Consider the following 20076-nt stretch of genomic DNA (forward strand, 5'->3'; position numbering starts at 1 on the left):
AAATCAAGTCACATATTCTGAAACTAGAGTTGACGGGCAACAAATTTTTCCTCTACCATTTTTTGCTCAGATTAACCGTTTAAGCATGAAATGCATTTAAGCCCTCTTAAAATGAACACCCTATATATATTAAATGTAGAAGACGATATGAGAGTAGCATTATCATATATACGACCAAATATAAATGAAATTATAAAAAAACATCAAGCTCAAATTTCTCATTAAAAGTATTCTTATTATTAACTTGTAATTAATCCCTTAATGAACATATACTGTTGTTTTTGTAGTACATATTTTTTATTTTACACAGTGTCTTACGAATAAGTAAAATACTTTTAAATTTATCTTCTTATTATTAGTGTACCGCCAAATTTTGAAATGGTTAAAAGTGTGCCACGACAAAAAAAAAAGCTTGAGAATCACTGCTTTAGTAATTGAAATTAGAAATTGTTTAAGAGATTCTTTCCTGTCAAGGAACTCCTTTGAAGATTTGTATTGTGGCATCATTATTAATTTTCAATTAAACGATATCTTAATTGCGAGAAAGTTGAAAAAATAAATATTTACAAAATACTAAATCTAATCGCGGTGCTTTGCAAGTATTTACTGAATCTATAGTCTTTAGATTTCTTTTTATGCTGCCATGAAGGCTCTAGATTGTGTTGCCCATACACTAAACGTGAGGCTTCTATCTCTCAGCTGGGATTAGTGAGCCATAACTGGAAGACGTGCCTTAGAATACAATTGCCACGATAAGACAGCTCGTGCAGAATTGTACTTAAGGCTCCGGTCCTAGGGTGTGGGTGAGAATGGTTGAGAGAGAGTTTGAAAATTCACCCTCTTACTTTAAGTTCAGAGGGTTGGATTTAGGGAATAATTGATTCCAAGAGCTACTACACTATACTACAGGCTTACAAACTTAACGAGTGGGTGCCGGTTGACGGTTAACTATCCAGTATAATCAAACTGACACTGGGAGACAGCATGACGTTCTATTTCAACCCTCATACCAGCGAGAAACATCCATAAAATCAAAATACGCTATAAAAAAAAAAATATACATATATACAGTCGAACCTCTCAATAACGGTCACTGACGGGGGAAAGCAAAGTGGCCGCTATTTGGAGGTGGCCGTTAGAAGGAGGTAGCCAAGTTTCATAATGAAAAAATATGGTTTTTTTTCCAAAAATCTATTTAAAAATTGTTTACCATTAATAGATTTAAAAACGTAGATAATTGCATAATTATTTAGCTATATGATATGCATCAAATTTTTCTTAATTATCCAAAAAATTTATCAAAAAACTACATATTATTGACTTAATTAATAATTTTTATAATAATCAACACATTTATTTATAACAATAATAATTTATGGTAAAATTATCATCATACTAAAAAATAATATTTTATTTAAAACATTTCTCTGAAAATTATCATCAAAAAAATCATAAATACAAATAGCAATATAAATGTACATTGCATTTTTTATCCACATTTATCTTTTTTCATTACTTTATGGACGGTAAATTTTTGCTAAACTTAATGGACAGACGCACTTTTACTGTATCACTCCTCAACATTGTAAAAATAATCACTAATTTTGTTTTGCAAGCCGTTTTGTTTTTTCAACGCGCAGAATACCATCCCGGTCCTTCAAAATATTGGTAATCTGCGTTTTTCCAACTACAAACCTAATTGTACATAATTAACTTCTTTGTTAGAAATTATGCAACACAGAATAATTGAATTTCTTAGAAAAATAGAACAAACCTTTCGGCAAGTTGACGATGGCTCGATTTGGTTTTTACAAAATCTTCCAACACATTTATTTTCTCTTCTAGAGTTAACCACTTTCGTTTGGGAGACATATCGGAAAAAATAATATTGTTCGACCAAATTAATATTGAAAAATGATTAAAATGGTACAAGATGTATGGAGCTTATATAGGAAACTTTAGGAAAAACCAGAAAAAAACAAAAACTTGAGTGGGGATAATTATTTTGATCACCGCGTCGTTGGTGGGAGGTGAAAAATTTAATCCGTTCCCCAAAATCAATGTCCGCGGTTGTTATGTAGAGTGTCCGTTAGACGGAGGTTTCTTTTTATAGAAAGTGTATAGGGGTAAAACGGGGAAATCCAAAAACTGTGCGTAAATGGAGGTGGCCGCTAGTGAGAGTGTCCTTTATGGGAGGCTCGACATTAAATAGATAGTAAAGATAATTTTCAAGATTATCATTCCTTAACAATTCTAAATTGTACCTTTTTTTGAAAAAAAAAAAAAAACTCTAAATTTCAAAAACCATATTTGATACTCATATTAACATAATCCAAATTAACTTTTTTATCGTGTTTTTCCTTCTAGGAATGAATTCAGGTTGCCGGAGGCGCCATTTTACCTAATAGATCTTCCCGTATTTTGTCATATTCGAACAAACGTCTCCTATGATGTTTATTAAACTTTAAATAGCGATTAGAAACACCTAAATCTACAACAATTTTCCTGTAAATGCGACTATAGACGTTTCTGAGAGAGAGTCTTTTTAAAACTTTAACTGAAAAGAATGCAATATAACACAAACGTTCAGAGTTTAAAAAGAATTTGTGAGTTACAACTTCGAGAATAGCAGTAACGTCATGAAAGACAATGCAGTGTGAGCTGGCGCATTGTCTTGATGGAGAACCCATGACTTGTTCTTCCAACAAATCGGGTCGTTTCATCCTTACTCTTTCACGGAGTTAAGCAAGTACCTCACGGTAGTAATGTTGATTAATTATAATCGATAGTTTCATCCGTTTTGGACGTGGAAGAGCGACCCGGGCGGGTCATTATCTCCGACGTCTTCTCGGCCATCTTGGAAACCGTTGAACCACCACTCAAAAACTCGCGCACGTGATTAACATTCATCGCCATAAACTTCTTTTAATAAAAGATAAGTTTCAGTAGCGGTTTTACCAAGTATCATTTGAAATTTCACGACAATTCGTTGCTCTACTACATGTGTAGTATCATGTTTTCGGTAAAACGAAACTAACACCTATTACACAAACGACGGTTCCGGTCAGACAGATTTCTCTAGAAACACGTGAGACGCTGCTATCGAAAGAGAAGACTTTACGCTGCACAGCTGTCGGTCGTTAGGATTTGGCGCATGCCAAATTTGCAAGTTGTAATTGCTATTTTTAATTATTACTATAAAATATTTGACAGGCCGGATTGAACCTTTCACTGGGCCAGAGTTGGCCCGCAGGCTGCAGTTTACCCATTTCTTGATCTTAAGTGTTACTTCAAAACAATGTACTGTTTGCAAGATATGAAGAGACTCTATAAAGCTTTAGCGAAAATTCCTGTTTGAAGCATGCCAGCAAAAGTAACTTTATCGAATAGATTTTCTAATAATTTGTAGCAACTTCCACGATTATTACCCTGAGAATGTGTTTTTTTTTTTAAGGCGCGTCAAAGCACTGAAGTCATTGGCGCCCGTTGGCCTCCGGACAGTGTTCTCTCGTTACTGTAAACACTGTCCATCACCGGAGACAGTGAGCTGTTCTGTAGCTCCTAGGAAGAGAAAATCTAAGGGGCCAGCAGCTGGATTCGAACCCAGGACCATATTCTAACCACTGAACTAATCCCTTCTCTATTACTATCATTTTATATAATAAATAATCACCTTTATCTGAAACATTTTTGCGAAAAAAATTTGTGTATGTAGGCATGGCCGGATTTAGATGAAAAGAGGCCGCAGGCTATTCCACTTATGAGGCTCTTTCACCACCCATTTTTAAGTTTGTAAATTACATGAGAAATAATAAAATACGTCACTACTGTGACATACAGGGTGAACCACTAACTAATGTCCATAGGCCTACTGTGTGTAGCACATCTGAAGTGGAGTTCAATGACGTATTGGCCAACTTTATATTTTCCACTGTTCTTGAGTGACGTCACTTTTTTTTTCTAAAATCATTACTTTTTTCCAATAAAAATGTTATTACTCAGAGATGTTTTAGTCCGAATTCGATTCTGATGACACGGTTAGAAAGACAGATAAATTTTCTAAAAATTGATACCATTTCGAAGCATAAGTTATTCTCCAAACAGCCTCAATCTTCTTCCGAATGCTGGAAAAATAAAAGTAATCGAAATTTTAGAAGAAAACTCATTAGGCCCTTACGTGATCATTATCAGACCTAGGTGCTGGCACTTTTTAGTAAAAGTTTCCTTGCTTAATGGGCTTTCAAACGGTACATCATTTTCCAGGATTCCTTTTATCTTCGTACAAGAAATTACGTTCGTTTGTTTTTGCAAGAAAACGTGTTCACGAGCACTCAACAGTGTTAGTTTATCAAGTAGTTTAACTCTTTTAGATGGACCAGTAGTCAATTTTTAAAGTAGATTGTCTTTAAATAAGGAAGTCAAAGGTCACAAATTGCACTTTAAAAATTTACTTCTGATCTCTCTGAAATATTTGAGAAAATTTTAGGAAATATTTTAAACAAGTACTATTTTTATAATCGGAGGTATACTGATTCACCCTGAATATTAATATGTTAAATGTTAATATAATATAATAGGTTATGTTTTTAGAATAGTGTAATTTTAATTTTGCTAACAATTTGAATGTAGGCCCCTCTTGATCTTGAGGCCCTAGGCTGAAGCCTAGTTAGCCTATAGGAAAATCCGGCCCTGTATGTAGGGTTCTGAATTTAAACCACACTTCCCGACTATACAGATAGTGTTAGTGGTGCTACTGGTTGGCAGTATAATCAATCACATAACAATGTATGTTACAAATAACAATGTATTACAGCAGGTCCCACTGCCTATTTTTCTGCAGAAACTCTTCAGAAGAAAAGAAAACCATTTAAAAAAATGTGTCTTTGTGTAAAGCCATCTTAGACATCTTTTTCTTTTTTCATTTTTTTTTTTTTTTACAGATTCCAGTGAGAGCGGCTCTAATAAATGCCGAGAAGGCAGCGTAAGAGGTTCGGGTAAAGTCAGCTCGGATGGAAAACCAACGCGAGTACGTACCGTGCTAAATGAAAAACAATTGCACACGCTAAGGACCTGCTATTCAGCGAATCCCAGGCCGGATGCCCTGATGAAAGAGCAACTAGTGGAAATGACTGGACTATCGCCGCGCGTCATTAGGGTTTGGTTTCAAAATAAACGCTGTAAAGATAAGAAAAGAGCAATCGCCATGAAACAACAGATGCAACAGGAAAAGGTAAATTTAAAAAATATATATAATATATATATATTGAAAAAATAATGTAAATTAATAACATTGACATAAAAAACATTATTGTACAAGATATAAAGTAAAAGTATAACAGGGCATAAGTATTTAATACACTATGAAGAAAACAATATGCCAGTTTTGAATCTGAACAATGATTTAACATTGGGAATTGCATTAAATTGATTTAAAGACTAGTTTGTAGTGGCAATATTGTCTAAACGCACTAAATGGTTGCTGAGCTTCAGCTTTTTACTGAACTTATTTCCATTGTAGTTCCACGTTTTTATTTGCAGCAGAAGAAATTCAGCTTGTAATTTTCTTTCTAAAACCATCCCTGCTAAATATATCTCTAAAATCATTTATATTGATTACGTAATTTATAATATAACTTACATTCCTTTCTTTCTCTAGTGTGGCTGTTACTTACTAGGTCCTCTAGTTCAGAATAATATACGAGGGTCGTTTGAAAAGTCCGTGCAAAGTCAGAGAGATAGCACTACTGGCGCGTATCGAGGTTATGTTTAGTTAGTAGCATCTCTTGGAAGAACACACACCAAGTTACAGCCAGATCGGTCTATTTCTTTGTGTTTGGCATTCGTTTGAATCGAGGAAGTCGTGATTTTCAAAAAATGGACGAAAAAGAATTTCGTGTGTTGATTAAACACTACTTTATGAAAGGCAAAACGCCTCAGAAATCCATGATATGGTGATGGATTACAGATGGATTACAGAAGAGTGAAGGTGCGTGAGATTGCTAGTGCTGTGGGCACATAATATTTTGCATCAACTTTTGGACATGACAAAGCTATCCGCAAGATGGGTGCCGCGATTGCTCACGCTTGACCAAAAACGAAATCGTGTGAAGTGTTGCAAGGACGGTTTGCAGCTGTTCCAGAAGAATCCGCAGGACTTTAAGCGTCGTTTCGTCACTGTGGATGAAACATGGATACATCACTACACTCCTGAGACCAAAGAACAATCTAAACAATGGGTTACCAAGGGGGAATCTGCGCCAAAAAAGGCGAAGACCGTTCCTTCGGCCGGAAAGATTATGGCGACTGTCTTTTGGGATTCGCAAGGAATAATCCTGATCGACTATCTGGAAAAGGGTAAAACTATTACAGGTGCATATTATTCATCGTTATTGGACCGTTTGAAAACCGAGCTGTAAGAAAAACGCCCACGATTGGCCCACAAAAAAGTCCTTTTCCATCACGACAACGCACCAGCTCACACCTCAGCAGTTGTGGTCGCAAAATTAATGGAAATAGGGTTCCAACTCGTTTCACATCCCCCCTATTCTCCAGACTTGGCTCCCTCGGACTACTATTTGTTCCCCAATATGAAGAAATGGCTGGCGGGAAAAAGATTTTATTCAAACGAGGAGGTGATTGCAGAAACGAATGGCTATTTTTCAGACTTGGACAAATCCTATTATTCGGAAGGGATCAACAAACTAGAGCAGCGTTGGACGAAGTGTATAAGCCTAAAAGGAGACTATGTTGAAAAATAAAAAAGGTTTACCCCAAAAAATTAAGTAGTTTTTATTTTTGCACGGACTTTTCAAACGACCCTCGTATATTAAGAACATCTAATATCTTCTATTTTTCATCTATCCAAATTATTTGCATCAAGGGCTGAGCAATCCATCTAACAGTTCTTTTCTCGTGGTAATTTCTTAAACCTCCATCGGGCGCATTTAATCTGTGAAATTTTTACCTATTTACAGGCCCCTGTCCGCGGCCAGCTACAGTGGAGACGGGGTGTATCAAAAAGGGAACGAAAATGAAATAAATAAATATAATAATATGAAATATGTTGAGCGCCACGCTGTTTATTTTGTTACCGTAGCAACAGCGTACCTACGGATAAAATAATAGACCAAAAAAAAGGAAAAATTAAATAAACTAAAATATGGATATGTTATACCAAAATATATATGTTAATTAGAATAATGCAGGTATTAAATAGCAAATGTACTAAATAGCTTTTCTATAACAATAACAAGTAATTGAATAATCAAAAAAATATATAAATAGTCCAAACAGTATCTGGGTGAAATCACTCTCTCACCAAATAACCCTCTGAAAGAAAAAACCTGCACATACAAAAATAATAATAATGTTCGAAAAGTCTATATCTAATAATGTTAATTAATATATATACACCAGATATGAATGACTATACGTAAGGATGGCTTCTCTCTTCGGGCCCACTGCAGGAAGTGCCTTCCAGTTCTTCTACTTATTCTTCGGAGACAATCCCTCACCGCTTGTCTAGATAAAAGTCCAGAATTGCTTCCACGTGCCTCCTATTTCTTCACCTGAAGATTGAAACAGTATTTCCGGCAATGCCGTTGTGCACTCGAAGCTCGCTTCAAAACTACTGCTCCTCGGCTGATCTTGGTCTCTCGTTGTTATTTTCAGATTTTTCTATTGTTTTTTTTTTATAATTTCATTGTTGAATTTTGGACAGTTGAAAAAGACATGTGTTTTCTACTAACATATTAAAAACCTTTGCTTTAAGACTATTCTTTTCGAATTAATTGGCGTACATTTGCTAATTAAATATTTAATAAATTATTATAGAATTTTCCCTAAAAATCTAATGTAGCCGATTTTTATCGGTAACAAAATGAAGAGGGCATTTTCTTATTGATCGCAACTCAGGTATTTTTTGAATGAGCCAATGGGCCCTCAGTAGCTTCCTCTTTTACCTTCTTCTAAGCGAACGGTCTGTCGGTGTTTTACTCTGACTTATGTGGTCTTACTTAGCGTCCGCGTAATCTGTCTCAACAGTTTACGAAATCCATACATAATGACTGGGTAATGAAATTTTCACATTATAAAACGAAACGCCAGAAACATAAGTCTACATACTTACGTATACAAGGACGAAGGAAAGTCATAGTGCACAAAAAAAAAAAGCAGTGGTTGGTACATAATCAGGATCTTAATTCTAAGCTAAAGTCGGTGGAAAGCAGTAAGCAATAGGTCTAGAATACTATGGAAATATGAGAGACGCGTTTGGTTAAGAAAGATTTGTGTTGGATAAACGAACAACAAAAGAAGCTGCAAAGTTATGTAAAAGTGGAACAGTGTTTATGATTGACAATAAAATCAAAGTTCTTGAAAGTTGGCCGAAGTGTCGGAGGATTAAAAAAACACAAGGCGTGCGGACTCAACGGTGATGTAATAAAAACAAAATTGTTTTATCATTTGATGTGAGCAAAGATCTGTGAACAAAGATTTGAAACTGAGCAAAGATCTGTGAAGATCCGGAGGGTAATGAAAATGGACCCAGCTAAAGATATTCCAGATGGCTGATAGCAAGGATCAGCATTCTTACTCGTCAAACTCACTGTCGTACAGACGGTAATGTGCAATAATACAGGCTTTTGACCCCCAAGATTCGGTAAATAGAAAGGGATGTTCATACCTTCGGGCTGAATTATCATACAAAGCTTCTTATGCGCGTGCCTGCCCTTTTCCTTGTCTTCCCCGGGCACTTTTTTCATCAGATTTCCTACCATACCTACCTCCAGTTCAGTCGCGAGGTACGCAAAAACCTAGTCTTAGGTACTTTGCGACCTAGAGATGTGGTAAGCTTTGAGATAGTTTGATAGTCATGAGTAAAATTATACAGGCTCAAATGCATTTCATGCTTAAACGGTTGATCTGAGCAAAAAAAAAATGGTAGAGGAAAAATTTGTTGCCCGTCACCTTTAGTTTTAGAATATGTGACTTGATTTTAGATTCCTGCCCGCATACGCGGCAGACGCGCGTCCAAAACTAAGGGTTTGCAGTTGAGCCCCATTTTCACATACACACTTTTAAAGAGTATAAAATGTTATAAAAGAAACCGGGAACCGCAGTACGATATCTTCAAAATTAAAGGTGCTAGGCCATTTCAAAATCTGGTATTTATTAATCATATTTCAATTTTTTAACTTGTTATCAAAGAGAAAGAAGAGCACGCGATAGGTCATTTTTTTGTATTTTTTCATCCCCTTTCTACTGAAAATATTGCCACGGCAGTAAAGCTAGTATTTTTTCTTAATATCGGGAAATAAGTAGTTTTCCGAGTGATTTTTCTAAGAAAAATCAAATGTTAAGAGTTTTAGATGTTCTCAAGCATACACAAAATGGCTAAAAAATAATTTTACATCTGTTACAAACAAGAAGGTTTAATAATTATTTGGTAATTTTGGGAGAGTTGCGTTTAATTACCAAAAAAATTGGAAATCTCCTGTCACATATTTAACTGTTCAATATCTTACATTTAAAGGTTCGAAATTATTCCTTGATTTATCAAATAATGCACTTTACGCAGCTTGTGCAGTATGTACTGTGTCTTCAAAAGATGTCTCCTCTAGCTTGTAAGTCATAATGAATGTAACATGGTAGTCGCTCTGAACCTGACTAACTTTCTAAGGTTCTACATAACCCTCATTAATTTTGAAAACCAACGGGGATCAATGACATTATGGCCCTTGGATTTGTGGAAAGACACAAATTAGTTTTACCATTGTACTTTGTAAACGTTCACTAATTTATGTTCTAACAAACTGAGCATAGTAATTTTTTTAAACTGCGACTATTTCATGAATTTTTTTACTCCATAAGACTATAAAGCAGGGACTAAATAGTAATAGTCTGGCTACCAAAAAGCAACAGTATTTTAGTAATAATTTTAGTTACTCTTAAACGAGACTAACTCGGACACGAAACTTTGCTCTGAAAGAAGGGATACCAAACTCTCCGAGAGCTCTATTCTCCAATTCGGACACCTCTGAAACCTGATTGCTCTAGATTCATTTACAGATCTACTCCTCAGACCTTGACAGCCTCACCACTCGCCTCATATGAATGGGGGTACTAAGTATACAACGTTTTAGCTATACGTAATGCCAAAGAAAAGTGCTATTATGATTTTCGGAACACCGCGACTCATACGAGGGTCGTTTGAAAAGTCCGTGCAAAAATAAAAACTACTTAATTTTTTGGGGTAAACATTTTTTATTTTTCAACATAGTCTCCTTTTAGGCTTATACACTTCGTCCAACGCTGCTCTAGTTTGTTAATCCCTTCCGAATAATAGGATTTGTCCAAGTCTGAAAAATAGCCATTCGTTTCTGCAATCACCTCCTCGTTTGAATAAAATCTTTTTCCCGCCAGCCATTTCTTCATATTGGGGAACAAATAGTAGTCCGAGGGAGCCAAGTCTGGAGAATAGAGGGGATGTGAAACGAGTTGGAACCCTATTTCCATTAATTTTGCGACCACAACTGCTGAGGTGTGAGCTGGTGCGTTGTCGTGATGGAAAAGGACTTTTTTGTAGGCCAATCGCGGTCGTTTTTCTTGCAGCTCGGTTTTCAAACGGTCCAATAACGATGAATAATATGCACCTGTAATAGTTTTACCCTTTTCCAGATAGTCGATCAGGATTATTCCTTGCGAATCCCAAAAGACAGTCGCCATAATCTTTCCGGCCGAAGGAACGGTCTTCGCCTTTTTTGGCGCAGATTCCCCCTTGGTAACCCATTGTTTAGATTGTTCTTTGGTCTCAGGAGTGTAGTAATGTATCCATGTTTCATCCACAGTGACGAAACGACGCTTAAAGTCCTGCGGATTCTTCTGGAACAGCTGCAAACCGTCCTTGCAACACTTCACACGATTTCGTTTTTGGTCAAGCGTGAGCAATCGCGGCACCCATCTTGCGGATAGCTTTGTCATGTCCAAATGTTGATGCAAAATATTATGTACCCGTTCATTCGAGATGCCCACAGCACTAGCAATCTCACGCACCTTCACTCTTCTGTCATCCATCACCATATCATGGATTTTATCAATGATTTCTGGAGTAGTAACCTCAACAGGGCGTCCAGAACGTTCAGCGTCACTTGTGCCCATATGGCCACTCCGAAAATTTTGAAACCACTTATAAACTGTTCTAATCGAAGGAGCAGAGTCACCATAATGTTTATCAAGCTTCTCTTTAGTCTCCTGAGGCGTTTTGCCTTTCATAAAGTAGTGTTTAATCAACACACGAAATTCTTTTTCGTCCATTTTTTGAAAATCACTCGACTTCCTCGATTCAAACAAATGCCAAACACAAAGAAATAGACCGATCTGGCTGAAACTTGGTGTGTGTTCTTCCAAGAGATGCTACTAACTAAACATAACCTCGATACGCGCCAGTGGTGCTTCTGACTTTGCACGGACTTTTCAAACGACCCTCGTACAATATCAACGCATACACTATAAAAGACCTTATACACTGGAAAAAACACATTCACGTGCAACAGAAAATGGACAACACACCATTGATTCGGAAAGAAAACTGTTCAGACGACGGCTAAAAACCTGAACTACCATTAGACGTACTTCCAAACTTGAAGTCATCCAGTGATAATTTCAAATGTACAGTCCCTTCTCCACGTACCTCTAGTTCAGTCGCAAGATACCCAAAAACCCTGTCTAAGGTACTTTGAGATCTATTTTGGGTTTGTAAAGCAGTAACAAACTGACTGGATAATTTAAAGGTACTTTTTCTTTTTATGAAAAATGAACACTTCATTGGACATATTATGGTATTATATTAAAAGAAAGCTATGATATTTAATATTTTGATAATAAATTATAAAGTTGAAATGAGAATGAAATTTTGTATTTTTCAATTGCATCAAAAAATACAATACAACTGAGTTCATATTTGGCGATTACAGTGCAAAATGCTTTCACCACTGATTTAGCATTCCAATCTCGTTCTTCAGACCATATGTTATTAATTATTGAGAGTATTTTTTTTCAATGGGTGCAGATGTGCCTGGCTGAGGTTGAAGTTGTATTCGATAATTTATTTTATTCTATCAAAATTTTACTTACAGAGTTTGGCGCATTTTTTTGGCTCTTATCTTTTTTTTTTATCAAATAACCGAACAGAATGGGTCGTGGGGGAGGTTATACCTTCAAAACGGGACAGTTCCGGACAAAATGGGATAGTTCCGGACAAAATGGGATAGTTCCAAACAAAATGGGATAGTTCCGGACAAAATGGGACAGTGCCGGTCAAAATGGGACTGTTCCGGACAAAATGAGACAGTTCCGGACAAAATGGGATAGTTCCGGTCAAAATGGGACAGTTCCGAACAGAATGGGATAGTTTCGGACAAAATGGGAAAGTGCCGGTCAAAATGGGACTGTTCCGGACCACATGAGACAGTTTCGGACAAAATGGGACAATTCCGGACAAAACGGCACGAATAGTCTATCTTTAAGAAACAGTTGAAGATATTATACAGTAAAAAAAAAAGTATGGGTTCTTCATCCCCTTATTTTTCCGATCCTTAGTTTTGATAAGTGCTTTTATATCTCCCCTAGTGGGTTACTAGAGTCCTGGAGAGGGGTAAGGAAGAAGATGTGGTAGATTCTTTCACGACAAGTACTAATGTTTCTGTAAACGGGACCATAGCTCCAGCAGTAGGTGGAACCGTACACTGTACTTTTAGACTACTCCATTTACAGGAACCCCAAAAGACTGATAGACAAACGTACATACTCGTAGGCTCCCTACTTGAAACTACCACGTGCATTTGTTTACACGGTGCGTATTTACATTATGTGTCATATTTATACATTCACGGACACACTGTGATAAGTTTTCTTAATATACGTTAGAATTCTTACTATTTAATGCATTAGGGTGACAGATTTGTCCATTGTATTATTTAAAAAAAGAAAAATACTTGGACGCAAAGTGCAATATTTTGTTAATGTTCAAGGTACGTCAGAACATGTCATTTCGGTGAAGTTCTTACTAAGTTGATGTCATTGAACTTTGTATAATTCATACCCAGGCTATAAGTTCTGATTCAGCTCCATTCGATTACTGTTTCTTAATGCTTTCTTTCTTCTGGATTATAGAAGTTTGTTGGATTAAAAAAAAATCGATAAAATGGTCACCAATCCAGGAATCCAAACTTTTCTGGATTGATAAGCACACGACATTTTTCTACTTAAAACTATACTTGTGATTCAAGAAATGGGCTATTAAGCTTAATAAAACCAAGTCTCAAAACATAACCTTCACTCTTCGTCGCATTACTCTTCCTCCAGTCTACTATAACCTAACACATCTACCAGTAGTAAACGTTGCCCTTCTACCTTGGGCTTTACTTAGGACCAAAGACTTTCTTTGAACCCCCACACTAGACTAAAAAAGAACAGAACTAAACAGACGCTATCGACTACTTAAAAGACTCTTAGACCAAAACTCTCTCTGGGCAACAAAAGACTAATTTATGCTACTATTTTAAAACCCATCTGGACGTATGGAATAGAGCTGTACGGTTCAACCAAACGCACAAATCTCCAAAGGATTCAGTCCCTTCAATCTAAAATACTTCGAACTATTATAAACGCTCCATTTTATGTCTCCAACCTAACTACGAGTATATACACACTGACCTTAACATTCTTTTTGTCACTCAAGACGCTAAAATACGATGCAGAAAACTCCACTTCAACCTGCAATCTCATATTAATCCTCTTGCTAAAAATTTGTATTCAAGAACTCTTCCTGATAACCCGGACAAGATGCCTTAAGAGACAGTGGCCTCGTGATCTCCTCTCAAGTGAAGAGATGTGACTAACAGTCTAATGTTTTGGAGTGTTACCACTGGGTAAACTTCTCCACTCGGTTACTTCTACCTGCAATCACAGGCGAATCCTCTAGTTCAAAATCTTTCTTCAAGAACTCTTCCTGACAACCCGACAAGACGCCTTAAGAGACAGTGGCCTCGTGATCTCCTTTCAAGTGAAGAGATGTGACTAACAGTCTAATGTTTTGGAGTGTTACCACTGCGGTAACTTCTCCACTCGTGTGCTTCATTGTTTCTATTACTTATAGCGCCAACGCGCTGATTGTAGCAAAAATAAGAGCAAAAAAAATTATACTTGGTCTTTCAGGACGGACGCAAACTTGGCTATGGCAGTATGCAAGGTATCCCAATGGTGGCTTCAAGTCCCGTCAGGCATGAAAGTCCATTAGGAATGAATCCAATAGAAGTGACATCATACCAACCTCCTTGGAAAGCGCTAAGCGATTTCGCCTTACACACGGACCTAGATCGACTGGACCCCACGGCGCCACCTTTTCAGCATCTAGTTAACCAGGTAAGTCAGAAGACCCAGCAAAAGAAGTACTAGGAATCAATTAAATTCAAGGACCAACCTAAGAGAAATCTAGTTAAATTGTAGTCCTACTTAAAAACATCTAGCTGAATTCAGTCCTATGTAAAGCAGCTCTGGTTAAGTTCAAGCTCTATTTATTGCATCTCTGGTTAAATTTAATTCCTAATTACAGCAACTCCTCTTAAATTTAAATCTTGCTTAAATCAACTCCTGTTAAATTCATGCCTATTAAAAGGTGTTCTAGTCTTAAGTAATTCAATTCTGTTGAATTAGAGCCCTAATTTAAGACGATTTTGGCAGTTTTGGATTTCAAATTCTGTGGGTTTTCTCAGATTTAAAAAATTTATTCATTTCCAAATTTAGAGTTAAACAAGAAAACCTACTGCTAGTACCATTTTACAGCATTGTGTGAATACTGTTCTACGATAATGGTGAAGGTACACCTTATCGGCAACTTTGAATATACTATGGAGTTACCTAGGCAACCACTTAGCTAGTAGTGGGGGCAGCAGAGCTTTTGAAAGCTCACTATGGCTGCACATACCACCCCCAAGAGGGTGGCAAAATATAGCGTTGGCGCAAACTCCTGGGGGGTTTTCACTGTGCGCGTATGAGTGAAACAGAGTGAGAGAAAGAGCGACTTCTGTCAATACTAGGGTGGTTGCTATATTTACCACCCCCAAGGAAGCATTCTTGGTGGGGTAAAATTGGATGGGACTTCCGAGTTCTAGGGGGGCAGCAACTGGCAACTGGGGTTAGTTTTGACCCCTTCTCTTCAACAATAGCTGCCTCACTTCTGGGAGAGTAAGCTACTGCTGCTCCCGTACTAGAAAGCTTTTAATGCTGCCTTCCCTCTTACCGCCTCCCTAAAAAAAAAAAATTCCCACATCAGTCTTAACCTCGTCCGCCGCCTCCAAAGCGGAGGGCCAGTAGTGAATGGAAAAACATCAATGGATAAAGGCTCGGGGTTGGTGTAAAAACCAGGGGAAATACCCATCCATTAGCAGTTTTTCACCACCCCCGGGGGGTTGTGAGTTCAAGCGGTGAGAAGGCGAGAGACAAGACAATATTCTAGCCCTTTTTGGGGGGGGGGGGAGTTTTTCACCGCCGCCAAAAGCACAACTAAACATGTCACCTTAAAAATCAATTATTACCTCCCATGATGAAACTAAATTTTAAAAAAATTGCAGAAAATAAATCAGACTATACACGCTTTAAATCATTAAAAAAAATTATGTATGATTGTGTTGAGCTGTAAATTGGTACAGATCTACCACCTATACTAAACAAAAACTTCAAGCATGCTTATGTTCCCATAATTCTATTGAACAGAATCACCTCCCTAAAATAGATAAACTATACATGTATCCCCAAATAGATGAAGAGTACATATCTTCATCAATATTTATGGGTAACTAAAATCTGGTTTCATCTTCATCGTGTGATGTTTCATTCAATAAGCAAGACTTTCGCCTAAAGAGAACTAGTAATGTGCCACCATTCAATACAGAGCACAGAACTAAAGCATCCATCAAGTGAAAATTGTATTAAGTCTTTAAACTATCTCAAGTTGATTAAATCACAACTCTGCCATCTTAAGATTAGTGGGGGAATCTGCAACTTGCTCATTAATTACGGGCGTTCAGTTCAATGTACGGATGTACCACCTATATTTAACGAGGACTACAATTTGTCTAAATATTTTTACTTAGCTAAAAAATATATTTTTTTTACTCTTAAGTTAAAAAAACGAATGTATCCTTCTAAAGTGTCGCAAGGCACTACAACGTACAATAAATTCTATCATATATATAATGTTAATGAGGATTCCTATCCATGAAAAAATAAATGCCAGTTTTCAGTCGTGATACATTTATTCTGCCGAGCTTTCGACCTAGGGACTAGGTCATCTTCAGGGCTAGTTTACAAAGTAATATTTTACATTACAGGATTAGTGTATCTTCTGTCTTGTCTGTTCATGGACAAGTTCATAGAGTCCATCAACAGACAAGACAGAAGACACACCAACCCAGTAATGTAAAATATTACTTTGTAAACTAGCCCTGAAGATGACCTAGTCCCTAGGTCGAAAGCTCGGCAGAATAAATGTATCACGACTGAAAACTGGCATTTATTTCATTTTTTCATCCTATTGAAACTATGAATCAGTCACCAAAATTAATGAACAGCAGTTAATGAGGATTATTGTTAACCGTGTATTTTGCATTGCGACCCAAACAGCAGAAAGACCTATTTTTTCCTACTACAGCACCTCCAAGTGATGAAAAAAACTAATCCAGATTCTCTAAGACAGATGAGAGCCAACAATTAGGAATATCCATTTAGAGTTGCATACTCCCTCTTCCCTCAAATTAAACGGACAGAGAATATATTACTGCACTTCTATCTGGGTAAACTCCAGGTAAAAACAGGAATTCAGCGTTTATGACTATCCATTCTTTGGTAGCTTAAAACAATTCCCTAACGCTATCCAGATGTTCTGGGCTTGGCTTTCCTTAATTAAGGAAACTATCCTCTTCAGGATAGAGCTAGGAAGAGAAAGAAGTGGTTCCAGAGATAGTTACTAACAACGTCCAATGTACACTTCTTGGGAACGCCATCTCTAGGCATTCTAGCAAGAGGCATTCGATCCCAGGGAAACAAAGAGACAACAACTGAGGTAAACACTTCTCAGTGCCAAACCACTCTTCTGAAATGATTTTTATAGAGGAAGATGTCCTGCTTTTAAATTCTGGGGAAACCCAAGCTTTCCAGGAGAAGCTCCAGGAAGAGTGGGAATCCAGGATAACCACCCCAAGAACGTCTATCCTTCAGCATTAGTCGCACCAATCTTTGGTTTGAGCCATTATTGAGTTCGCAGAACCACAAAAAAAAAAAATGGCTAAAAAGTGTTAAGGCTTGTTAGGCTTGAGTGTTATTACGCTGGAATATCGGCGAAAACGTCAAGATTCCTGAAGTAGACAGTAATCCACTTTCCTCTACGTGGTAACTGCGATAATAAGCATAGCACTACAAAAATCAGTGCTATGAAGGGTTCCCATTTGCAATTTTACCTTTGTCTAATCTTATTTTCGTAATGTTTTCTAGCTGCACGGACAAGGTTACGAAATAGGAAGCAATCCTGGTGTACCGCACGAAGTCCTAGCTCCACCCACAGACATGGTACACCCGGATTCTACGGACAGTTACGTCACATATCTGGAAAGTGATGATTCATTACAGCATGACGCACCCAGCCCATAACGGTAAATACTAAGAAGTTGTTGAAGCAGGCTTCCACAAATATGAGAAGCTTTTTTTTTGTGCTGAATAGAAAATTTTAAACTTACAAACTCCTGTTGTTACAGGCCTGAAGATTTGTCGCAGAAGTGTAAATAAACTTATTTGGGATTTTTTTTCACACGAAAAATGGGATCCTAAATAATAAAACAGTAACATAAATGTTTTAGTTTAAAAAAAAAAAAATACAAAAAAGATTTTTTTTAAAAAATTCTGTAAATAAGATTTAATACCCCCTAATTCAAATCCATGGGCATTTCAGCATTGACCTTAAGTAATCCAGAATAATTGTTGTTTTCATTTTTTGAGGATGATGGAGGGGGGGGAGTATTGGATAGGATTTTGAGATAATATTTCAGGGAACAACTATTATGTAATATTGTTACAACTGCGATGTTATACAGATCAGTTACAGCAAGGGCAATCATAAAATATTGTTTGCTGTATATTAAGAGGATTTCTGGATTACTGCCTAACTTTTAAAAGGAATTCTGGATCGCTCTCATCCGCGACTATAGTAAGTCAAGCTCTGGGTGCAGCTTGCTGTTTTATTTAGGATTGTCATAACGTTTATAAGTATTGTGGATTACAACTTGCTGTTTATAGTAAAGGAAATTCTGTGATTCAGATTATTGTTACTTCAATTAATAGTTGACCCTTGAATTTGAACCAAAATTTTATCAAAAATTCCCACAAAAAGATTTTTGTTTTTTCTTTTATGCTCGGAATTGTTTACTCAAACATTTCCGAGCAAAATATAAATTTATGTACCACGTATTTGGGATTCTTTACAAAAAAAAAATGAAATAAAATAAAAATACAAAAAATAGATAAGCGCCCCCCTTTAAAAAAATAAAATTGGCACTATTTCTGTTATGTAGTTTGTATCTAGCAATAACATTAATTGGTATTTAAGTTTAAATCTATTTTATTTAACAGCTATGTTGGTGTTAAGAAAAAAGTAATATTCTTAGGCATATACCTCTGGAAGAATATTTTGTACAACCTAGTGCTGGCCATAAAATAGGTGGTGCAACTCAAATAAGTCTGTGGAAAATTGCCCCAATTTAGAGTAAATCCCTTTTTTAAGGATTGTTGCAAACTTTGTGTATGGTCTCCAATCTCTCACATAAAGCGTTTTAAATATTAGACTGTAATCCAGAGCAGCGTACGCTATCTAATTAAATCTCCACTCTCTATACATTTTTTTTTTTTTTTTTAGAGAGAGAGCGTTAAGTATACTATGCTCAAGAGCAAAAATAAAAACAACACCTTGGTCTCAGGAGTCATTATTTGGAAAAAGAATTGGCCTGTAATATGAATGTAAAAAATGTTCTAAAGCCATTAAATATTTTATTTTTTTCTTCTTTAAACTAAACAAGATGTGTCTGGTTTAAAATAATAATAACACTAGAAGTGTGTGAGGCTAAGAGTAAAATAGTGATCTTATTGGAAGGGGAAGCGCATACCAGATAGGTTTTTTTAAGTATAGTTGGCAATTTTGTAACAGTGGCCAGTTGAGGTTTTTGATCTGCACCACTATCCTAATCGTTTTTACCTTCCCAACAGAATCGAGATGGTCAGCTAACCGTGTCTTGAGACACTGCCAGTACTAGCTTTTCCAAAAAAAAAGCCAAATCACATCACAAGATGAACCTGTTTACTTTTCAAGGTTCGTAAAACCCGAGTATAGTACACTATAACATTAATTTTTTAAACTGTACCAATACCGAAAAATTATTGTAAATACAATTTTTTTTTTTTTTTTAATTTTTAGGCGTTTTTACAGTGTAATTATTATAATTCTATTTGTACAAAGTTATTTGTAACTGTATTATTAATAATAAGATGAACAATTGAATTCTTTCTGAGATTGTTTCTTTGTTATAGTGCACAGTCTTTTTGCAGTGCCTGGGAATAATTGTAATATTTAATAATAATTAATTATTATATAATAATGAAAGCAAAAATTTAAAAAAAATCAGACGAACTTTACATTATGTGTTGTGATTAAATTTAAAATAAAATACTTTAGAAATTAATGTGGAAGCTTTGAATGTTTCTAGTTTTTAAAATCCTTTAACCTTTACTAAGAGGGGGGGGAGATTCTGCGTTTTTCACCAAACCATTGCAAAATGGTTAGTTTAATTGTGTGCTGAAACAGCTCGATTTTTTTTTTTGTATTATTATTTTTCTTTTTTTTTACAGATGCCCACACCATTCACTATATCAGTCATTCGAGTCCTGAAGCCCAGTAGTAAAGCGCAACTTAGGTCTGAAAGTGACGCTTCTCGCTGACCTTTTCTTACATTCTGCAGTAACGCATACACGTTAATA

At 36.3% G+C, this 20076-nt stretch overlaps 1 protein-coding gene across 1 annotated transcript in view; it reads left to right on the plus strand.

The window, feature by feature from the left end:
* The window catches only part of tup (LIM1_Isl and LIM2_Isl domain-containing protein tup), a 111336-nt gene extending 91561 nt beyond the window's left edge, over positions 1-19775 (plus strand). The window contains exons 4-7 of the mRNA XM_074142855.1: positions 4941-5230; positions 14215-14421; positions 17548-17705; positions 17808-19775. Coding sequence (XP_073998956.1) covers positions 4941-5230; positions 14215-14421; positions 17548-17703 — 653 coding nt within the window. The 3' untranslated portion in view covers positions 17704-17705; positions 17808-19775. The remainder of the gene's footprint in view (positions 1-4940; positions 5231-14214; positions 14422-17547; positions 17706-17807) is intronic.
* Positions 19776-20076: the final 301 nt, after the last annotated feature.

The sequence above is a fragment of the Rhodnius prolixus genome, unplaced genomic scaffold, assembly GCF_049639745.1.
Source record: "Rhodnius prolixus isolate KJV_2025 unplaced genomic scaffold, Rpr scaffold_12, whole genome shotgun sequence".
Classification (NCBI taxonomy): Eukaryota; Metazoa; Arthropoda; class Insecta; order Hemiptera; family Reduviidae; genus Rhodnius; species Rhodnius prolixus.